General features: G+C 37.3%; 1 protein-coding gene across 2 annotated transcripts in view; it reads left to right on the top strand.

Moving 5' to 3' along the window:
• The window catches only part of LOC140145784 (neutral alpha-glucosidase AB-like), a 45,562-nt gene extending 22,223 nt beyond the window's left edge, over positions 1-23,339 (top strand). For both annotated transcript variants that reach the window (XM_072167462.1, XM_072167463.1), the window contains 18 exons: positions 602-680; positions 1,923-2,096; positions 2,481-2,542; positions 3,570-3,647; positions 4,038-4,113; positions 4,553-4,679; positions 5,227-5,450; positions 10,089-10,185; positions 10,605-10,706; positions 11,001-11,059; positions 13,512-13,696; positions 14,516-14,580; positions 15,395-15,468; positions 16,339-16,413; positions 16,993-17,106; positions 17,651-17,760; positions 18,725-18,828; positions 19,068-23,339. In XM_072167462.1, the coding sequence (XP_072023563.1) occupies positions 602-680; positions 1,923-2,096; positions 2,481-2,542; positions 3,570-3,647; positions 4,038-4,113; positions 4,553-4,679; positions 5,227-5,450; positions 10,089-10,185; positions 10,605-10,706; positions 11,001-11,059; positions 13,512-13,696; positions 14,516-14,580; positions 15,395-15,468; positions 16,339-16,413; positions 16,993-17,106; positions 17,651-17,760; positions 18,725-18,828; positions 19,068-19,177 (1,915 nt within the window). In that variant the 3' untranslated portion in view covers positions 19,178-23,339. The remainder of the gene's footprint in view (positions 1-601; positions 681-1,922; positions 2,097-2,480; positions 2,543-3,569; positions 3,648-4,037; positions 4,114-4,552; positions 4,680-5,226; positions 5,451-10,088; positions 10,186-10,604; positions 10,707-11,000; positions 11,060-13,511; positions 13,697-14,515; positions 14,581-15,394; positions 15,469-16,338; positions 16,414-16,992; positions 17,107-17,650; positions 17,761-18,724; positions 18,829-19,067) is intronic.
• The last annotated feature ends 408 nt before the right edge of the window (positions 23,340-23,747 follow it).

The raw sequence follows: 23,747 nt of genomic DNA on the forward strand, positions 1-23,747 counted from the left end.
TGCACTTTTAGCTTTAAAATGACACCTCAACCAGCTTCATCGGACATTTGGAAGTGAAGTTATGGTGCATCAAAGGTCAAATTCCTAATGTACTTTACATAGAAATCCAATAATGTTTTTGATTGTATCTCAAAATGGAAAATGCCGACTTTACGACCAGTTTGTGGTGGATGGGCACATATGCATTTGAATTGAATTCTTTGAATGAGTTCTTAACAACACAATGGTGTAAAAAAATGCAGCTACATATTTGGATGAAAGCATTTCATAATCAGTGTAGTTAAATTTCCACTGGGTGTTTCTGTGCCATTTTATGTTGAAACTGCAAGTCTCACTTTCATGCTTTTGTTGTTGTTTTTTATTTTGTAGTTTAGGAAAAAAGGCTATTCCAGTTGAAATCCTTACACTGCCTATGGGAGACAGGACTTTAATCTCCCACACAGGGGGGTTAGATGTCCCACACAGGGGGGTTAGATGTCCCACACAGGGGGGTTAGATGTCAAATGGAGTCACCATTCATGTAGCACCCATTTCAAAATCCCAACTGGGAATATCCCAGTTGTTGGTCATGTATAATAGATTACTATCTGTCTCCTTTCAGTACGGCTCAAACTATTGGTTTATTTTGGCTGAATGCTGCAGAAACCTGGATTGATATCAGCTCTAACACAGCAGACAAGGTAGGGAAATGTGAAAATTGAAGAAAAAAATTGTTTGTTTATAAGCTGACACATGCACTGGTAAAAGCCTGCCATATTACTTTTCTGATACATTTTAAGTCATTTTAGTTTTCAAATCCATGAAATTACTTGACTATAATATACTTCATGAGTGCAGCGCCTGTGTCAGGTCGCTCTCACTTTGCTCTCTCAAGTTTTTTCATATTGAGTGTGTTTTAAGATCTTTTGCATGCTCAAATTCAACATGTTGGATATATAAGACATAGAGATGTTCATGAAGTCACTCATTTCTAGAATAAGTGTGCCATTTCGATGCATTTTCCTACTACTTTTGGTAACATTTCTGCACCAGAATGAAGCTATAGCTCTCATAGAGAAATACCTTCAACTGGTTGTAGGACAAGATCTTCCAAAGACACCACATTACTAAGAACTCGTGTTGGTAAAAAATGCATCGGTGACAAATCGTTTTGTGTTGCGGCACCTTCATTGTGGAACAGCCTCCCACGTAACATCAGGGAGGCTTCATCACTTCACTCTTTCAAAAAAATGCTTAAGTGTCATTTGTATCCAGAATGTTGATATTTTTTGTTTTATTTTTGTTTCTTTTTTTGTGTGCGCTCTGATCGCTCTGTAAGAAGTGTGTTATAAAAAAAAATATTTTGTATGTATTAACTTTTAGTGGGAAAAGATCATGAAAACTTCTAAGAAGGTCAAATATTAAAATGACTCCACATTGTACTCTGGTTGCAAAAACTATTGAAGTATTTATGTGATTCAACAAAAAATACATACACTAAAAATGGTGTATGGCAGCTTTTGAGTGAGCACCACCTGCCCCATACTCAGTGTTAGGAATGAAGAATATTTCCAAGAGCCCTTGGACTAAGAATAAGCCAACATTTTCAAGGGCCATTTGGGCCCCTAGGTGTGAAAAATACAGGGCCTCATCATTTTCTATGGGCTTTTGGTCCGAGCGCCAGGGATATATATTTTTAGACAAGGGCTTACTTTTTCTATACCTTAACTTTCACACGATGTTTATACTCCCATAACTGACATGTGTTTCAATGAGTACAAGGGCTTTCTCTTCCATAACTTCCATAAGTGCTTATTTTTTCCCATACCAAAATATAGGGAATTATCAAATTAATATACCCCTTCCGAGGACCCACCTTGTTTTACACAACATCCATACAACATCAGTAACTAAGCACTATTGGTTTCTTTCATCTATTACAGTCCATGTTTGGTCGTGTACTAGAGTTTGTCAAGGGCGACTCTGAGGTACCTCAAGTGGACACCCATTGGTTCTCAGAGAGTGGAATTATTGATGTGTTCTTTCTACTTGGCCCATCTTCTGATGAAGTATTTAGCCAGTATGCATCATTGACTGGCAACCCATCTTTGCCACCGGTAAGTTTTAGTTAAAACTAATCACCAAAACATATAGTCCTATGTATGAACTTACCCTATCAGGAAGAAAACGGCAGTTTTGATAAATATCAAGCTCCATTCAGTTGCGTTAAGCTACAAGTGTCTAGAACAGACTCCTCTATCATTGACTAAAATGTGATCTTTTCACTTTATTAGCAAGGTCGTGTTCAATCTTATCACTTGTGGGATATGTTAGCATACCTATACTTTTTACAAACATGCACAAAGCTGGTTTTCGATGATTTGTTAGATTTTCTGAGTTAGTGACTCACTGATAGTGAAGTTCACACACAATGTGAACAAACTATTGCCAGAAGCTTTGTTGATGTATGACTTAATTATCTTTGTGTTTATTTCATTTAGCTCTTTGGAATCGCATATCATCAGTGCAGATGGAATTATAATGATGAACAAGATGTCAAAAAGTAAGTACAAGTAGCATCTGTAATAATTGGGCTATTCCAGTTGAAATTCATGCACTCACTATATAGAAGACATGGCCTTACCTGAATGGGTGAATCCATTTGAAATTTACACCCTATGTATGGGAGATTAAGGTCATGTCTTAAAGACGAGGATCCCTTCGAAATTTGAAAAATTGCTCATCTTGATATGAATTTAATTTAAGGGCACATATTTGTCATGAATACATTTTGAAAATTTAAGGTATTCTAAATTGGGCTATTCCAGTTGAAATCCATATACCCTGTATTGGAGACATAACTTTAATCTCCCCATGGGGTGTAGATTTCAAATGAAGTCGCTCATTCAGTTAACCCCATTTGAAATTCACACTCCCTGTGTGGGAAATTAAGGTCATGTGTTTTTAAATTTTTCAATATGATATATATGTTATGAATAATAAATACTTGAAATTTCGAACAAAAAAGTTTGTGACCATTTAAAGCCATAATGTACGATCTTATCATATGAAATTGGTTAATTTGTTTCATACCTGATTTTTTTTGCATATTTGTAATGTTTACACATGTCCCAACTTGCACCTAAATGGAATCGGCCAAATTTGTTGTCTTTGTAGGTCAACAGAGCAAAGATTATGATTATATTATCATAATTTAAAAAATTATGATAATATGTCCTCCCATAGAACTGCATGTTACATGGCCAAAATAACCAATAGGGTTTCTTTCATTTTACCTTGTTATTTTAACTCAAAATGGACAGCAACCCTTCCCGGCAGTTATTACTAATATCATTTCAACATTTTGAATAAAGAATAAAAAAATTACAATTAGATGGAAATCATACATTAAGGCTAGTTTAACAGAAGTTTCACATAAAGAAAATATGCATTTTGATGCGTCTCATGGTGTCCTGCATTTATCACTTTCTTAAAGTATTCAAAAACAGGTAAGATTGAGTAGGAGAAATGTTTTATTGAAACCTACCAGCGGATTTAAATAATATTTGTTGTGTTATTTATTTTTTTAGTGTGGATATGAACTTTGATGAGCATGATATTCCCTATGATGTGATTTGGCTGGATATTGAACACACTGATGGTAAACGGTAAGGATAATTGTTTTTGCTATCTAAAATACACATACTACAGGTTTCCTTAAAGTGTTTACCAATTCTTCGTGTCAGGGTGTTAAACAGGGAAAATATGACACAACATCCAATGGGGAGTAACATCATAAGACATATAAACAAAGTTAAAAACCTGACGTTTCAAAAAGACAAAACTTTTCTTTCTCAAGGGATAATATAAGTGACCTGCTCTCAGTATAGTGGAGACCAGCTCATATGTTAATAGGGTGTCATTTTAATTGGCCATAGTATGGTTAAAAGAGTTAATACTCCCTGTTCTGTTAAAATGTTGGGGAAATAGGACTTATTTAGTGTTGCTCTGATAAAATTTATGCAAAATTTTCTTTGGTTTCTTTTTAATCTTTTTAGGTACATGACATGGGATAAAAACAAGTTTCCTAACTCAATAGAAATGCTGGACCATATTGCAGCTAAAGGAAGAAAGGTAGGCCACTCTATCTGCTTCTGTCATGTACTGCGTGCCCAACATGTAGTTTTGAAATGAGATTTTCCTAAATAAATAGAGTTTAGTACTATTACATGTGTTCAAATCATAGGGCATACATGTAGTATGTGGAGTGCAATTTTGATACATATTTTAGAATATTCATTAAACAAAAACAAATTCTGGACACTGACCTGACAGTTTTGTATGTCGTAGTTGGCTGAGGAAGTATGATGACCAAGGCATACAACTCTGTCCGATCAGTGTCAAAAATTTGTATTTTTGTAAAACAAAAACTCCAAAATATGATATTCGACAAACCTGACGCATCTCTTCAAGAACTTTCAAGACACTTGGCGTATTTTCTAACATCTTATCTGATTTGCTACTTGAGGAGTGTATTAATTCAAGTTATTATGTTATCTACTATTCCCTTCAGATGGTGACCATTGTGGATCCACACACCAAGCGTGATAGCGGTTATAAGCTTTACCAACAGGGCAAAGATAATGATTACTTTGTGAAGAATAAAGATAGCAATGAATATGAAGGCTGGTGTTGGCCTGGTAAGTTATTGTGGGTGTGTGGGTGTGGGTGTGGGAGGGAGTTTGTGTAGGGAGAGGAGTGTATTATAGGTGGTGACCATTGTAGATACACACTTTATAAGCATGGCAGTGGTTATTAGCTTTACCAACAGGGCAAAGACTATAACTACTTTATGATGAAAAAATATGGGCCAGGTCTCAATTGGATTGTAAAGCTTCAAGTAGGTCTAGGTTTGTTACAGGTGTAATATTTATGTCCTTGTTTGGATAGGTCCAAGTTAAAGGTCCTTGGTTGGAATATCTTCTGTGTTTGTGTGCCTTGGTTTTAGTCTATGTCCACAGACCTTAATTTGAAAGCATGCTGCTTTTTAGAGAACATTGTACCCACCAAGCTCCCCTGGACCGAGGTGCTTGATTTGTGGAGCAATATGCCCAGCGATTATGAAGGAACCACCATGGAACAACCACCTATTCACGAGGAATGATATGAGTGGAATGTCAAATCCTTACCCAAAACCTAACCCTATCTAATATACTCCACTATATCAACACTTGACACTTAATTCAGGCTCATCTAGCTATCTGGACTTTACCCGTTCTGAGGTACGTGAATGGTGGGGCAACATGCTGTCACCCAGCGAATACGAAGGAACCACTATGGACCTGTTCACCTGGAATGATATGAATGAGCCATCTGTATTCAATGGACCTGAGGTTACTATGCATAAAGATGCTATACATGGAGGAGGATGGGAACACAGGGATGTGCATAATATCTTTGGATTATATGTGGTAAGGATTGGGTTTATTAAAATACAAATTGGGATTTTAGAACATGTATCTGATTGTTGCAAAATGGATCTAAAGGCACTGCTGTAAAGCAGCTAATGAACAGGGTTCCCATGGTCCTTGAAAGTCCTTGAATTTGAAAACACCTTTTCATGGCCTTGAAAGTCCGAGAAATTTGCACAAGGTCCTTGAAAGTCCTTGAAAATTGGAATTTTACCCAAAGTATAATTTTGATAAAATTTGGGGAGTGGAAAGGAGCTGTCAATTTCGTTAATATGTGCCGCATGGAGAGCCGCATCATGATTTTTGTGTTGTGGTAAGTCAAAATCATACTTTTGAACCTTGAAAGTCCTTGAATTTTAAAAGGCCTCAACTTACAGGTGCAGGAACCCTGAATGAAGCTATAACACAACAAAGGGGAACCAGATAAGACTGGTCAGGAATATAGGACGAATTCCGATTCTATTAGTTATCAAAAGGGAAACCAGGGAACCTGGAGAAAAACAGAACAGCCATAGACTGGAAATTAAACTGACCCTCAATATACAGAGCTTGGCAACAATCCGTCAGCACTATAGTGTATTTGGCTTCATTGAGACAGAAGCATTTGTATGTGATACACACAAGATCAAAGGCAGTGCATCTGTAGCACAGAATGCGACGCTAAGTGACTACGTTCTACAGATACATCTCCTTTGATCACATGTGTATTGCAAGCAGACAGCACTACTGTCTTGAAGCCAAATCGACTATACCTAGCAATAGATATCGGCTGTTAATGCCTTAACATAAAAAATGATGAGAGACTAGTGCTTAGACGACTATATCAACCTGTTTCTCAGTTTTGTAGAAGTTTGGGACAAAAAAAATCTTTGCATGTCCATGTACATGAATAGTATACAGCAGGGTTCGCAGGTTTTTGCCGCAGGTGGAAAAAATGCGGTTTTAACCGCTTGGCAAAAACAATTTTTGCCATGCCAGTTTTTGCCGGCAAAAATGGCAAAAACTAAATTAGTGATTTATAGTTTAGTTTTTTAATCTCAAAACAAATTATTACGTTCCAAAAATCATTTCCTGAGTGTAACAAGGCCAGATTTTGTAATTATAAGTAACATTTTAAAGGGACCATTGAAAGAAAATATTATTTGGTATCAAAATAAAGCCCATAAAATATAGAATCAATATCTAAAACAATTGAAGAACTAACCATTTTAGAAATAAAAATACAATAAAAACAACGTACTCGATTTACCCCTTCCGGCGCTACATCGGCGTCATTATCAAAAGTAGAAAATTAGGCGCTTTCCGGATGACATCATTGTGGTTACGCGTTTAGAGTTGCGCTGACATTTTTGCCGGGATAATTTGACAACAGCGATCGCGATCTAAATATCAGATGCAATAATCATGATAATACAACCACTTATATAATTATTTAAAAGTCAAGTAAACCAGTTGATTGTCCACATGTTATCAAAAAGAGGAAGTGGAGGGCCTTTTTATTTATCATTTATTATTTTTTTACAATGCAAATGGATTTAGGCCTATGTATTATTCCTGGACATTGTTAGTTGTGTAACTTGTAGAGGAGGATGATAGGATCGAGGCTCTTGCTATTTGATGGTTCTCTGAGAGGATGATTAAAACAAAGCCTCTAAATTGAAATGCTTATTAGACAGAAGGAAATCTAAACAATTGACAATATTATTAACTTCTGAAACATTGAAAAAAAGTTTTCCCTTATAATAAAGAAAATAGCATTAAACATTTCAGACTCCTTCAATGGTAATGCCATGCGAAAGGAAGCGGGCAGGCGGGGACGATCAATTGTCATTTTTTTCATCATCAAGCATGTAGCTTTCTATTTTACTTATTCATGAATTCAACCACCGGTCAACATGACCAAGATATGATTCCAATGACTTTATGTAGGCCCTACATGGCATGTATAAAACCATAGAACTAATTATGAGTAGGCCTAGGCCTATGATATAGGACTAGGCCTATGACGAAGAGAATATCGCCAAGATTTGCCGCAACCCATCAATTGCTGAGGATGTGCCGGCGCGAACACCTCCCATGGGTATTATTATTATAGGCCTATATGTATTTTTTCCGTATAGGACCTATACCTTAAAATATTCAAGAGATGACAATTAGTTTAAAAAAAGCCTTTTCTTCCATAAGTTAACTTTCAAAAGCGCTTATTTTCATACCCCAAACATGCCAAAGTAGACCTAGGCCCTTTTATTTTGCAAATTTATGCCATGTGTTATACGGGACACTTGCCAATATTATTTGAGCCGTTGGCACTGGGGCAGTAGCTGAACCGCAGATGAAGAACATAACATGCAAGCTGTTCTTGAAATAAATTACGAGGAGCGCCTACAAACATACATAGGCCTTCAAAAAAAGCCTATATGCTACAAACATCAAATGGGAACTATTATAGGCCTACACTTATTTTAATCCATGGATGGTAAGGCCCGTGGTAGGCCTAGGCTATGCGAAATTGATGTCAGTCATTTCTAAAAACGAAATATCCAGCCAGGCGCGCTGTATTTTACAAGATTTACCCAATCAACATAAACTTTGTAACTGTAGGCCTACCTTTGATAAAACGCTCGGACTTTGCACATTCAAGTTTCAGTGGGAGTTGAAATTGGATTAGGCCTAGGCCCTATAAGCAGTTCAAAAGCGCAAACTAAAGGCTGACAGTTAATATTGTTCATATGGTTGTTTGGAGTAGCCTTTATATGTTCCTCTCGTGGTTCTTTACCTTCGAATTAAAAAAAAAAAAAAAATAAATATAAATAAATTTCGGCTTTTATATAATAGCGCCTTCTTCCAGATCTCGGAGGGTTCAAAGCGCTGTAATTTCGCTGCCATGGTACTGCCACAATCAGATCGCATCGTCTAGGCTGGATGCTGCCGAACATGTCGCAAATCTAGCCGCACTTGGATTGTAACATCCACCAATTATCTTTTCAGCTCCCCAAATTTCATTGGGTGAAGGAAGTTTTTGATAACCAAACAACTAATTATCACCGATTTTTGTGAAGCAGGAGGAAACTGGAGATCCCGGAGAAAATCTGCGAGCATGGATCCGGGATCGGGATAAACCAAGTTCACATGGGTCTTTTGGCGCGCACCGGGCTTGAAGTTGAGCCGGGACCTCAGTGTGGTGCAAAGGCGAGAACAAGCGCCAACTCGCTCTCCCGAGCTTGACTTTTGTTTTGAACCTGGTCACGCCCCATAAGCATGATAAGTTTGTCCATGGAAATATTTCCACGGTGTGTCTCAACACGGAGCGACCGCTTTTGAAACAAACCAGCACACTTTAATCACTCGCAATTCAGCTTCCAAACTTGAGTCAGGATCGGCTTATGCGTTTTAGGCCCGGCGGTTAACCTATAGGCCGCAAGCCGGGAGGTAGGCTATAGGCCTGAAGAAATTAAGTCGCATGTCATTAACCCGAAACATCATTGCCTTCTCTTTCCTATCCTCACCAGATATTTCAGAGGAAATAAGTAAAGAGTTGCCTCAGTAAAAACAAATGATACTCTGAGTCTCTTGCAAAAGCCGAGCAGCTAGCACTGACAGCTTTGACTTTGTCAATATGAAGGCCTAAGCCTAACTTACTTATGTTTCCCCGTTGTTGGCCAATTTTGTAGGCCTAGCTAGAATTTATATATAGGCCTATGATAGAAGTCATTGTAGCTTTGTAATTTATATTATAATATCCTTTTTAATATACATGTTAGGCCTAAAGGCACAGAAAAGTTCATTGCTGTAAACACGTTCATGCGTTGGTTTAGGACCAAGTCTGGACTATGCAGTGTTGCCATGCAGCGGAAAGGATAACCACTTTGACGTCACAGGGGTTGCCACGTGTCGCTGCACATATGAATTGGGCGGAGCGACGCGACATTGGGCGCTTTGTCTTTATTTGCTGATTTGGGGGGTAAAATAAAGGAAAATTGCGTTTATCATTTTAGAAATGGATTCTATATGTTATTAGCTTTATTTTGATACCAAATATGTTTTTCTTTCAATGGTCCCTTTAAGAAATTAAAGGTATGTGTTTTCATTGCTCAAGTGCATTTAACTGAAATGTGACATATATCAGATTCAAAACTTTTTCATTTTAAGGACTTGATGAGACAAAAAATTATGTTGAATGATTCATTAAATGTTTATGAGCTTTCTTTGAGTGACTATATGTGAGTTTTTGCCAGTTTAAACCAGGCAAAAACAGGTTTTAGCCGGCAAAAACCGAACCCTGGTATACAGCAGCCATAGAGAAGTGTACGAGTGTGGTAATATATGTGACCTAATCTGATCTAACCAGACCAAAGTCGGCCATAATGAAATTGAGATATAGGCAAAAATAAGGAGCAACAACAAATATAAATGTGAGAAAATCCAAATAATAAAAAGATCATAACTTTGCAACAAGTATGCAAGCAACTTAGGGATTTCAGCATCAGTAAGCTTAGGCACTGTGCAAGTCAATAATGCTAGTACCTTTATTTTCAAAAATGTGTCACATCGATGTATGATGGATCGACCAATACCACATTTCAACACTCTGAGTTATCTCAACTTATGTATTTGCTTGCATGTTTGTTTGATTGACAGCATAAAGCCACTGCTGATGGGCAGATCAAAAGATCAGATGGCAAAGAGAGACCATTTGTGTTGTCAAGAGCATTCTTTGCTGGATCACAACGATATGGTGAGTTAGCGAGTGTTCTTTTTTCTTTCTTTTTTTATTTCATGTTGGAACACATTACATACTTTATTTAAAACAACATCAAAATGCAAAATAAATGCACCAAAAATGTCAATCAAAATATTTCGTAGTGATTTTTGGTGTCCTCATTAATTATTCTTGAGCTTATTTGCATATTATTTTCAATTGTAAAAAATTCAAAACCCATGCTTTCAATGATATGCCACTTACTGGTTTTTATCAATAACACTATCAATGAAGTAGTCAATATGACTCGCCACATAATGCTCTTGAGATATCTGGATCTGAACATTATCCTCTGAATAAACAAGTACCAGCATCACAGCAGAGTTGATGTTGTCCTTGTCATTTTCATTATTCACAGTATATTTTGTTAATATCATTATATTATTTCTAAACAGGTGCTATTTGGACTGGTGACAATATGGCAGAATGGAGCCATCTAAAAGCCAGCATCCCGATGTTGTTATCAATTAGTTTAGCTGGAATACCATTTATCGGTGGTAAGTTGTCTATAACATTTTTTCCACCACTTCCCAACTACTCCCCTATGCACACCTTCCTAGAAGCCAGCATCCCTATGTTGTTATCTATAGTTAAGCTGGAATACCATTTATTAGTTATGTAACATTCTTTCTTCCCCTTCTTTGCTTTTAAATTTACCATGTCGTGTCCAGGAATTAAACAGAGCAACAGCAGAGTAATGTATCAATTTTGTGGGAACCGGCACTTATGCATGTTTCAAAATCTAAAGATTAGGTTCTGAACATGCCAATATTTGTTTGTATTTCTTGCAGCTGATGTAGGTGGTTTCTTCCGTAATCCAGATTCTGAACTTTTGACCAGATGGTATCAGGTAGGTTTGTTTGCTTGCTACACTATTTTTCACCCTGATGTGGCAGTTATGTCAGTGTGCATTTCATTGGGCACAACCTCAAATCGTTAGCATTCGCTGATATACGGCGCTTAAATACGTCGCATAGATGCATGAGTGAAACAACTGTTTCAACGCATTGACGTCACTTCCAAATCAGGGTGAAAAATGGTATATCAAGGACCACTTAGGAAACTCCATGCAGGGTTGCACAAGTAGGGGATTAACTCACAACATTAGGACAATAAAAGATAGACGATACATTAGACTATTTTCAATTCATTCCAATAAGCGCTCACACCCCAATAAGCGCCCACCCAGGGTATTTTCAATTTGCTAAAGGGTACCATTAATGTTGAAGTGACAAATAGACATCGATACAGTGAAATAGCTGGAGGACTACAAGTCCTGTGTGAACTTGCAATACATTTTCTGCATCAGAAAGGCTACTAGAACGTCTCGGGACCCTTTTAAACGTACGTAAATTTGTCTGTAATAAATGTCACTTACGAAAAAATTAGGTAAACCAGGTAAAAAATAAGCGCCCACCCAAAATGACTTCGTTAAGCGCCCTGGGCCACGGCCCTGCAAAGTGCTAACACTTCAAAGTGTTCATAGTTCTGGTCGCTAGGGTTCAACTCCAAGACAGGCATGGAATACTACGTAATATGTATCATGTTCGCTTCCATTCAGCGATCAATAACCTGAAAAACCCATATGTAATCCAATTCAATGCACAAGCTCATACACCTGTGGTTCTTTGATGTTACTGCTTACAATAGAAACATTGATCAATAATGAACGTTGGTCAAAAGATGAGCTTACTGAAGTGAAATATTATGTACATGCAGAATCATCATTTATGCATATTGCCTTGAAAATCATAAAAGGCGATTACTTGATCAACTCAAATGATTTTATTAGCGTTATTTATACACCATATTTCAATATTTCTAAATGTTTTATATGTCTTTTGACCCAGAAATGTATGTATTTGATGCTTTAAATTGTGATGAAAAATAATATTTTACCAGTCAGATTCAGAAAGAGAAAATCTCATTACACTCGTTAATTACATCACAATCCAAACATAGATGTTCAAGTTCATAGAGAATGTTACAAACTGTTGTATGTTTTGCTCTTTTGTTTTCTCTGTAGGGAATGTGTTTTATCGTTAAAATCGGATATGAAAAACTATCATAAATACAGCACAAATGGGCATCACTATTTGTGTGCATAATACAAATTTACGAATTATATAGAGGTGACATATGACACTTATAAAAGCTGTATCTTGAAAAGGAGATTACTCTGATGCTAGAATTTCGGCATGGAGACTCATGTGAAATGAAGAAAATATTCCTGATTGATTTTATGTGTCTTTTGAGCTTTAAATGTTTCAAAATGCCAAAATCAACCAAATTTGAGTAATTATGATGTCATCAACATGACATTATTATTCATGAGGAATAATTATTGCTCCCTCAATTAAGAAATGATTAACAAATGGTTGTATTTCATCGCACGACCTTCTAGTAACTGTATCTAGAAATTTATGATAGTTACTTGTCAATTTTTGCCGGAAACAAGCTTTTTCTATGGTTACTGACCAGCTCATTAGTGCGGTTCATACGACATTGGGACATTCTTTACCGTGGGATTACCGCCCTCTGTTGATGACAGGGCTTCGAACTCTTATCAAGGCGATATAAGAATTGCCGGGCCGTGGGGCGCTTATTGGAATGAATACGGTAGTTCATTTTCTTATCAAGTAATCTTTGCATAGTGCAATGGCAGCTCAAATAATTATAAAAATTCAAATTGTGACTACACATTATACAGACAGGTGACAGGCTTGATCTGTTTCCTTACATCATTGAGCCGGTTATACAATATGTGATTTGACCAAGCAAAATGAGTCAGATGTCAGGAATATTGATTTTGAGATATTCAACTTCCTTGTATTTTATTGTTCTGAGCAACACTAACATCATCATATCTCTGATCTTCTCATTGTTACATTTGGAGTAGAGATACAATAGAAACAATATTTTAATTACTGACTCAAGAACGATATACAGACTATACACTGATCCAAATGATGCCTATTTCTGCTGTTTTTAATGTTTGAATATGGCCAATTTCCTATTTTGGGGTGTTATACTTATAATAATATTGTAACATTTGCTGAGAAGGATGCCCTCAATTTTTTTTTGGCCAAAACAATTTAGGGGTCAACAATTTGGCAAGAATTATTTCTGTTGGAAAAAGTTTGAGCAAACAGGGGAATAGAGAACTGTTGTCCCCACAAATTCAAACTCCCTGCCCCCATTCCAAAAACATGGATACACCACTGATGTTTCTTAAACTAAAGTGTCTACACCAGCATGAAAATATCTTATTATAATGAAATGATGTGATTTGTTGTGTTCAGGCTGGAGCATACCAACCATTCTTCCGTGCACACGCCCACCTGGACAGTAAACGCAGGGAACCATGGTTACTACCTGCAAACAACATGGCGGCCATCCGTAAAGTGATCCGAGAACGTTATGCATTATTGCCCTATTGGTATACACTATTCTACAGGGCTCATAAAACTGGAATACCAGTCATGCGGTGAGTTATCAACAATTGCCGTTGGGCAGGAAAAACCTCCTATGTGCTCTTGGCCCTGAACATGTTTAAAACAAAACTGCCAACTTGTTATATAGGACGTTTTGCTTTAACCCTAACCCTACCCGTGGTTTTTTGGCTATCGGAAGGGAAAGAAGGAACGAAAAAGGAGAGAAGATGAAGAAGAAAGTCACTTGGCACCCCGGGATTCGAACCTGGGACCCCTCGTGATGCCACGCAGAAGACCCCAGCATGTAGCTACACAGGTGACGTTGGCCCGGCCAACGATTCCCTGGGTATATATGACTTGGTCTGATTGCGTCATCAAGTTCCGTGGAATGCATGCACGCAGAGTGGTTTTAATAGTGAGCTTTAGTGAGTCCTAGTTCTGTTAGGGTTAAACATGTTCAGGGGCCAATGACACAGGATGTTTTCCTGCCCAGCGATGATGTAGAAATACGAATGTGTGAATATCACAAGAGATTTGACCCAAAAGGTACCAAGTCCGCCATGTTTCACTCATGGAGAGCAAAAAAAGTGCCACTGCAAATTATTTCTCCATGTGCCCTGCTAATTGAATTCAAAGTATGTGGTTGCTTGCATTCTTTGTGTTACACGTTGAGTGCAAAAAGCTTTAAAATCGGGACCAAAATCACAATGTATTACTCACTTCCGGTGTGTTTGTGGGTTCTAATCCAATATACCGGCGCCCCTGTAACAGCATATGTTATGTGATAAAGGAAAATGAATCGGATGTTGGTAATATTGATTTTGTTTCTGGTTTTGATACTGAATCATTACAATGTGTTCTTTTTCTGATAGGCCAATGTGGGTAGAGTTTCCATCCGATGAGAAAACTTTTGATATGGAGGATCAATATATGATTGGTAAGTCTATGTCAATCTGCCAGCAGGGTTGCCCAAATATTTCAGCTCGAATCATGGGTCAAATAATCGAAAAGTCACTCAATTTTTCTCTTAACCATTGCTTTGTAAGGGACAGCAAACTATCGGAAGTCGCAGGAACTAATGTTGAAAAGTTGCTAATTTTTTCTTAACCATTGGCTTCTGTGGGATATAGGAAATTTTCAAAAGTTGTGGGGAAAAACTTCAAAAGTCACCCAATTGGGCTACCTGTCTGCATTGGAAAAAAAATTCATAATTTGGATTTGACAATATCGAACAAAGAGCTGGTCAATGCATCCACTCAATGAGATGGTTGAATGTCCGCTGGAGTACTGCTTCCTTGTCTAGCATGGAGTTACTACTTTATACCTTGCTTTGTTAATCACTATGGATTGGGCAACAGTGATACTATAGATGATTCTAATTTCACACATTCCTACACCTCAATGGCAGCCATAGCTGGGTCCCCCCCCTTAGGTCTATCCACCTATGTGAAAAGATGTGGCCTTGGTGTGGATATTAAATTGCATTCCATCTCCCGTGTTACACCTAGACAAAAGAATGATGAAAGTTTACAACAATACAATTCAACATCGATTTTTAAGCTGATTTAATCCACCCCATGGGGCAGTAACAACATCAGTTTGGTGCAGACGGGACCCAGTAATGACCGACTGAACTCTGACCATCATTTTGCTCATTTGATTCATCTATAGTCAGAGTAGAAGTAACAAGCAAACAATATCAGGCCTACTACTCATAAGTACTATCTTACCAAACTATTTCTTTTGTCCAGGTGATGCATTATTAGTTAAACCTGTGACAACTGCAGGGACCACACACCAGACCACATACCTACCAGGAGAAGATGTAAGTTAACTTATATCATTACCATTCTTGGATTTAATTATATTATAGTTTTCACTGGTTTTGACTTGGGCAACGGTTGAGAATGGCAAAAAGCAATATTCCCATTTTGTTTCTCAATTTGAGATGTTGGTGAAATATGACATTTTCAAAGTAGGGTATGAATTAAAAGCTACCATTAATTATAAAGCACATGTTGGTGACTTTATCTCTAAAAGTTTGAAAATCACATTCTGCTTCTGAAATTTTCAAGTAGTACAACTCATGTTATAACCATAAGGCCACATAAAAAATAATTTGTTTCATGTCCGACTCCCTCCTCTCTTTCTGGGATCAGTTTCTAGGATTTTTATATTTCCATTTTCATATTACATTTAAAGGCCGCTACAAATATCTGGAAAACACATTAAGTTGGGAGCTGTACAAAGTTGGTGGTATAGAGGTGAACATTGACTTGATAATATTTTAAGCCTACTTAATTGGGGTGTCCTTGAAAGTTTGCCTGGTCAACTGGATCCCCCTTTAAGTCTTTTAATTTTGTAAATTAATGTTAATTAGTCCGCATGAATCACTTTCAAGTGGTAGTGGCACTCTTAGGTCTTAGTCTAACCTCGCATAATCATAATAAAGGGCTTCATCATTTTCCTCAAAGATGCTGCAAACTGCCTGCAATGTCAATTTTATGTAAAAACTGCTGTACCAATGTCAATTTAGCAACAACAACAAAAAGCACCTCCCTCTCTCTCTCCTTACTTTTCCTGTGTTACCTGGCCCTGTCTCATCCCAGTGGAAGCATCCAGGGTGTCAGATTGGGTGGGGTTGGGGTAATGCCTTGAAACTTTTATTATATATTACCCATTTGATTTTTTTCAGGTTTGGTATGATTTAGCCACATATAACAAATTGAAAGGGCCATCATCTCATACAGCCACTGCAGCACTAGATCAAGTAAGTTATGTCACTATGTGTGGGGTGGGGGTACCAGATAAATTGTTTCATTGCTTGTAAAGATCAGGTTTTAATACACTTGATATATATATTAATTGATTGGTTGATTTAGATTTATTAATAAATGAACCTTTGTAACGCTCAAACTTAAAGACGCAAATTGTTGTTCGATTTCGAGCTTTTGACAAAAAAATGCTGGAGCTGTGCTATTTTGGTGAGCAAGTGTGACAAACCAATATTTGAACATAGCATTTAATATGCGCAGCAATTCTGAGGAAGGATTGGGATATTCATACACCCATTATGGGAGACATGAACTTAATCTCCCACACAGGGGTGTAGATTTCAAATGGAGTCACTCATCCAGGTAACCCCATTTGAAATTCAGACTCCCTGCATGGGAGATTAAGGGCATGTCTTCCATAAGGGTTGCATGAATTTCAACTGAAATAACCCATGTTTTGGGTCTAATATCTATGATTTTTTCATGCAAATGCCAGAGATAGTACAATTAAGTGATCATGAGCGACATTGGTCTTGGTTTGTTGATAATTTTATTGATAAATTAATTATTTCCAGATTCCAGTGTATCAAAGAGGTGGAACAATAATACCACGCAAAGAGCGTGTACGTCGTAGCTCATCATTAACACTAGATGATCCGTACACGCTAACAGTGGCTCTAGATAATCAGGTAGGGTACCGTGTTTGATCATCTAAATATGTGCTCCGTCTTTGTGTGGAGGCATGCTTGGATCCTAATGGGACCTATCTTAAGTCAGGCTAAAAAGAAAAAAGTCTATGTAAACATGTTGGCCTATTGTTTTCAAGAGAAGAAAGAAATGGATCTGAAGATAAAGATCAAGGAAAAGAAGACCTCTCACAACAACAAAAATCAAGTAAATGATTTTATTCTCAGCCTTTGAGATATTTTTGCATCTGATGCCCCTCTCAATCAAATTCTGTGCAGTGCTTGATTGGTTTGCGTAGCGCAACTAGGGAGTTTGGTTGTCCTGGGCTGCCAGGCAGAGGATTCTACAAGGCCTTTTATACTTACAAATTGATAGTTTTAATAGATTTGCATTCAGTACAAGTATAAGCTCATATGCATAAAAATATTATGTACATCAATTATAAGTATACTATACAGTGTCAATCTTGTTTGTTCTTTTCTATCACTAATACCATTGTCCGGCATGTTATTGACATATTTCCGTTACATGCTCTATGTATTTCAGGGCTTAGCTCGTGGTAATCTATTTATAGATGACGGCCACAGCTTTGACTATCAAGCAGGCAATATGCTATATCGTAATTTCAACTTCCTAAATAATGTACTACAATCAAGGTAAGTATTGGTGCCCTGTTGGGCTATTCAAGTTGAAATACATACACCCCCTGTGGAAGGATTAACCTCCCCCAGCCCCCCCCCCCCCCCACACACACAGGAGGTAAATTTCAAAATGGAGTCACCCATTTAAGTAACCCCATTTGAAATACACACTCCTTGTGTGGAAGAATAAGGACAAAAGGTCATGTCTTTTATCAGGGGTTTATGGATTTCAACTGGAAAAGTCCATTGTATAGTGCCAAATAAAGGAGCTCTTTCAGAGCAAACTGAGTTCACTCAATAACTGTGAAAGTGCAAAATACATTGTATCGTAGTTTCAAATTCCATTGTAATATTCATAAACAATATGGGTGTGGTTTAGCTTATACATGCTAAAGTTAAAGGCACATAATGAAACAACAAATGTGGAAATGAGAGTATGAACTGACCAGTAGATTGTTGTCCTACTAGTTCATGGCACATTTGATGGCCCAGGGGAAAGTTAGCCCCTATTTACAAGACTATCCATGCTTTCAAGGTGAATAAACCTACTCATGTTACCATCTGGCCATGGTCTGGCCTGCTGTCTGTTGTTTTCCTGGAAAACAAGCATTTCCAATTTGGGCCTTTAAATATAAAGTAGGTCATCATTAACAAATGGCTGTCTACAAACCCTTCCATTTGATACCCATTAAGTCGCCAGTCGCCATTGCCAGGAAGTGAAGCAAAGATCTAAGTACCCTAACCATGCTCTCTCCAATCAAGGGTGAAATTTAACACCTTTGCTGCTGGACTCAGTTTTGGGAAAAAGTGAGTCCTGGTTCACCTGAATAAATGGTCTAGGGTCTGGCCTAATTTTAGGCTAGGTCGGGTTATGCCAATCAAACAATTTTTTTAAGCCTAAGGGAAAAAATTAATCTGATCACGGGACTATTTTTGAGAAAACTGATAAATGTTTTCTTTTCTTTCATTTTATTTACAGAACAATTGATTACAATGTTAAATTTACAACTAGATCGTGGCTAGAAAGAGTGGTAATTGTAGGCCTCAAAACCAAACCAAATGCAGTGGAATTATCTGGTACATGTAAGTATTGCTATGGCTATAATCTCGGATAATGTTGGGCATGGTGTTAGCTAGCCACCTGTCCACCCATCATTTATTATTAATGCCTGTGACATATGCTAATTTCTATAGTGTTTGAATTAGTTCTGTGCATTCTGAGCATTTTCATTATCTATATGCTCAGTATTAACAAAATATCAAAGGTCAAGCTAACTGCGGGTCAAAGTTCACATTTTCCTTGTCTCTGATTTTTTTTCCAGTGATTGACTACCAGAAATTAGACTTCACCTACACACCTCAATCACAGTCACTTGTTATACGTAAGCCTGGTGTCAACATGGGTGAAGACTGGAAGATAACGCTAAGTTGAGATAAGCTAATTGGAAGCTAGGCAGTATTTAACGTTAGGACACTTGTGATATGTGTGTACATCGGTCAAAGTTGGGCATCAGAGATGGGTCATTGGGCTATTCTAGTTGAAATCCATATGCCCTGTATGGAACACATGACTAATCTTACAAACAGGAAGTGTGAATTTCAAATGGGGTTACCAATATCTGAATGGGGTGACCCCAATTATAATTTATACTCCCTGTGTGGAAGATTAAGGTCATGTCTGTCATAGGGGGTATGTAGATTTCAACTGGAATAGCCCATTTGGGTGATAGGGTCAGTGTGTAGTCTGACATTTTGTGTGTGCACAAACGCTGTGTTTTCTGTTCTCCGTTCAGATTTTTCCTCTCTTATGTGGAGCTTTTTTTCTAACGCTCGACATTCTGTCACTGTGGGTCTACAGCAAATGCAGTTTACACAAAATATTGAGCCATATAGAGGACCTAGTAGTTGTGACTCGTATCTCTCTGAACGGCCCCCAGAATGACTTTACCAGGACAAAAAAAACTAGCCTTTTAGTGCTAAAATGGATGTCCCGTAGCATTGCCAGTTGTGGTACTTGCAAGTTTCAAGTGACAAAATGAATTATTCCAGTTGAAATCTATTACATCCCCTATGGAAGTGTGAATGGGATTACCTGAATGGGTGGCTTCATTTGAAATCTACACTCCCTCTGTGGAACATGTCTTCCATAGGGTGTGTATGGATTTGAACTGGAATGGCCCAATTTGTGTTCTCCATGTTTACTAGTGAAGCATAGTAATTTGTTGGACAGTTCGCAAATCCTCCATTTTATGGGGTCAAAGGTCAATGAGTTTATGGTCAGTAATGAAATTATTGAGGGCGCCGTGTTGACAGACAAACAGCATGCCCGATGATATTGATGATACAAGAAAGGGGTATCATGAGTGCCCCTTTTGCTTCATGTTACATGTCATAAAATTCAGGCTACAAAAATAAGTCAAATTCATGGGTTCCATTTTTGCAGCATATGAAGAATGGCAAAAATTGGTATTTTATACAGGGTTTTGGGGGGTTCAATTTAGTTGCAAACTAAGGAAAAGAAATAAAAATCATGTGTTTGGCATAGCTTATTTTACTAAAAAACCTTACTTGGCCTTATGATAATGATTGTGACATGATTTATATATACATATGTGCCGTGTCATGTCAAAAGGAGACACTTTTGGGCAGGTTATCAATTTTGAGGTTTTTACATATCTTAATTAAAGAGATATTTTGCTCCACAACACCGTTTTCCCCAATGAAATCGGACATTCCTAAGCGAAGATATGAGTTTGTAAGTTATGGTATTATAAAATTGGAAATTGCGATACCGGCCTTTGCAAATATTATTGACAATGTTGAGAGTAGGAATTACCTTGAAAAATGTCTCAAAAAATACAAGATGCCAGTTATATTCCGGTCTGAAACTATCAGACAATATTCCAAACATCAATAACATCACAAATTTGCAACAAACCCAAATTGTGAAGAAAATCACCCCAGGTAGATTTTTGGCTGTTTCTCCATTTACAATCCTGCCCAAAAGTGTCTCCTTTTGACATGACACGTCACATATACACAACTAAGAGTTGACAGTTCATCCCACTCAAGTCGATGCCCAGCTGCGACTTAAAGGGTCCATTAGTTCTAAGATCCCTCGTAAAACTTTTTTGAATAACTGGAACAGCTTGTTACAAAAGTATAAAAATTATTAAAGTTGTTGGTAGCCTATTTTGCTCTACTTTGGTCCAATTAACTCTCACAAAGCATGCAGAATGTCATTTGGTAACAACATGTGAAAAGGTCATTGTTGTTGAACGGACCAAAGTGCAACTTTCAAAACTTAATCTTTTCTTACATTATTTTGACCGAACGCAACAATGTGTGGTTTTGTCAATTGGACCAGATGTAAAACAACTGTTAATTTGGTAAAAAGACTGTTGGATTTATCTAAAAAATCTTAAGGGGGAGCTCAGAACTTGTGGCTGTATTTTGATGAAGTATTACAGAAAGTGATGTAATGAAGGAACCTAAGGTTAATATATTAATGTTAGTAAAAATGCTTTGGATATATATTAAAAACAAGATGTACTCAAATGTTTTTGTTATGTGTGTTTTCCAAACATTTGGGGACCTTCATACTATGTTACATTTATGGGGTAGGGACTTTTGTATTTAAGGAAAATATGTGACATGATCAAGGGGAATGGGTCACATGTCGGGCCCTGGTCGAAAATGAGTTTTACACCGGTTTCTAAAGAGGACATTTAGAGCTTTCAGAAACTGAAAACCCCATGTTGATACAACTTTTCTTTGTGAAGTTACGTCAATTTATCAATCGCTGAAAACAATATAAAACAAAAGAATTTGAACACTTTCTCTGCCAATATCTCAAAATCAATATTAGCGACATCCGACTCATTTCCCTTGATCGTGTCACATATGCTCTAGTATGAAGTTTTATCATACCACTAAGGGAAACATCAAAGAACACAGCTAACCGATTATATTTTCTTATCTAGTCAGTCAGTGCGTATTTACGCTTTATACCTAGTCGATGAGAGCGTAATGCGCACAGCAAGGTACGAGTATAAAGGCAATTTGTGTAAACCGGGCATGTAAAATGCACGTAATACACGGAACATTCATCTAATTTTTTATTTTTCCTATTTTGCAACAATTAAAAACATAATTATTTCAATATTTAGAATGACTTGGTAGTATGATAAATTCGTTATTAGGTTGAATATCAATATGGTAAGGGAAATTATCGTGTGCTCAGTGTCGTACTGGGTTAACATCGCACACAATAATTTCCCGTACCATACCTCCACTTCACCTATAAGCAAAATAATTAATTCTTGATCATGAGAGGATATACCATCTACGTCAGTTTACAAAATCTACTTTTCATAGAATAACACGATTGCGTGATCTACATGACCGAACCTTGACCTTACCTAGCAACGACCAGGTGATTGGTCACTTCTCAAAAGCGGTGTTTGTGCCATAAGCGCCAGGCTTTGCATAGTGCGCTCGATGCAAATACCTGTGCATACCCAAGTTGGCTTTCATGATCGTGAATTAGATATTTTGCCTATAATAACTAATAGTATCTAGGGGGAAAGACTTGGGTATATTGGGTATCTATTACATTTTAGAAGTGGCAGCAATATAGTGTTTCATATGTTTTGTAAAAAAAGGAAGAAATGCTGGTCTACATATGAGATCTCTTCAAAGATAGGCCTATTCCAGTTGAAATCAATACATCCCCTATGGAAGACATGACCTTAATCTCCCACACAAGGGGTGTAGATTTCAAATGAAGTCGCCTATTCAGGTAACCTCATTTGAAAAATAAACCCCTGTGTGTGTTAGAGATGATGTTTTCCATAGGGTTGTATGGATGTCAACTGGAATGGCCTATTTTGAGTTGTAACAATTTTTGCATGACTGTGTTTTATGGAAACCCTGCTTATTAAGCATTTATGATGGTTGGAGAAAAATCATTTTGGCATGTCACATGAATCGTATGTGACCTCCCATGAAGTGAGCATAAGTTGCAAGTTGGGAGTTTCGAGATTTTCCAATTGTTGAGGTGCTGTTCTTTGTTTGAAGATACCTTTGTGAATGGGACAGAATTACAGCATATTATATGTCCCCATTCACATACCACTGACTATACAGGTGTCTTCAAACAGAGAACATCTTACACTGCCCACAATGCATTTCTTCCATTTCAATTGTCTGTACTGATTTGCTGTCTAGTGCAACATGGGTTGACAGTGACAAAACATACCTCAATGAACAGAGCACATCTAGATCTTGCAAAATATGTTAATTTCTTGACTAGTATCGACCCATGTTTAGCCAGTCTATTTTCAACATGAAAACAAAGGGAACCTGTACAAAGTAATAGAAGTGTCATTTGATGTAATGAGGTGATGCAATATGTTGTCATGTTGCAAAGAATTCTGGGAAAGGTAAGAAATCTTCTCTGGTCACATGCTTTTTTATGAATTTTCTTACTATTCTTCAAAATGAAATGAGTTATGGGAATGTGGATTATTATGTTTTGATACTGTAGATAAATGGGCTATTCAGTTGATATCTATACTTTTCTATGGAAGACATGGCCGTAATGTTCCTTACAGGGAGTGTAAATTTCAAATGGGGTTACCTGAATGGGTGACTCCATTTGAAATCTACACCCCCTGTGTGGGATATTAAGGTCATGTCTTCCATAGGGGGTGTATGGATTTAAACAGGAATAGCCTAATGCAGTTCAATACATGTATTATGTATATAATCTTGAAAATCAAAAAGTTGTCATTGGATAGGAAAAACCTCCTGTGTCATTGGCCCCTGAACATGTTTAGAGCAAAACCTCCTATGTGAACTCTTGGCAGTTTTGTTTTAAACATGTTCAAGGGCCACAATTAGCAGGTTTTCTTGCCCAACATTGAAGTGTACTTTTATGCTGTTTCAAAAACAAGTCTTGTTTCAAAGTATAATAATGTAGTAAAATATGAAGTTTTGTT

This window comes from Amphiura filiformis, chromosome 2 (assembly GCF_039555335.1).
Source record: "Amphiura filiformis chromosome 2, Afil_fr2py, whole genome shotgun sequence".
Taxonomy (NCBI): domain Eukaryota; kingdom Metazoa; phylum Echinodermata; class Ophiuroidea; order Amphilepidida; family Amphiuridae; genus Amphiura; species Amphiura filiformis.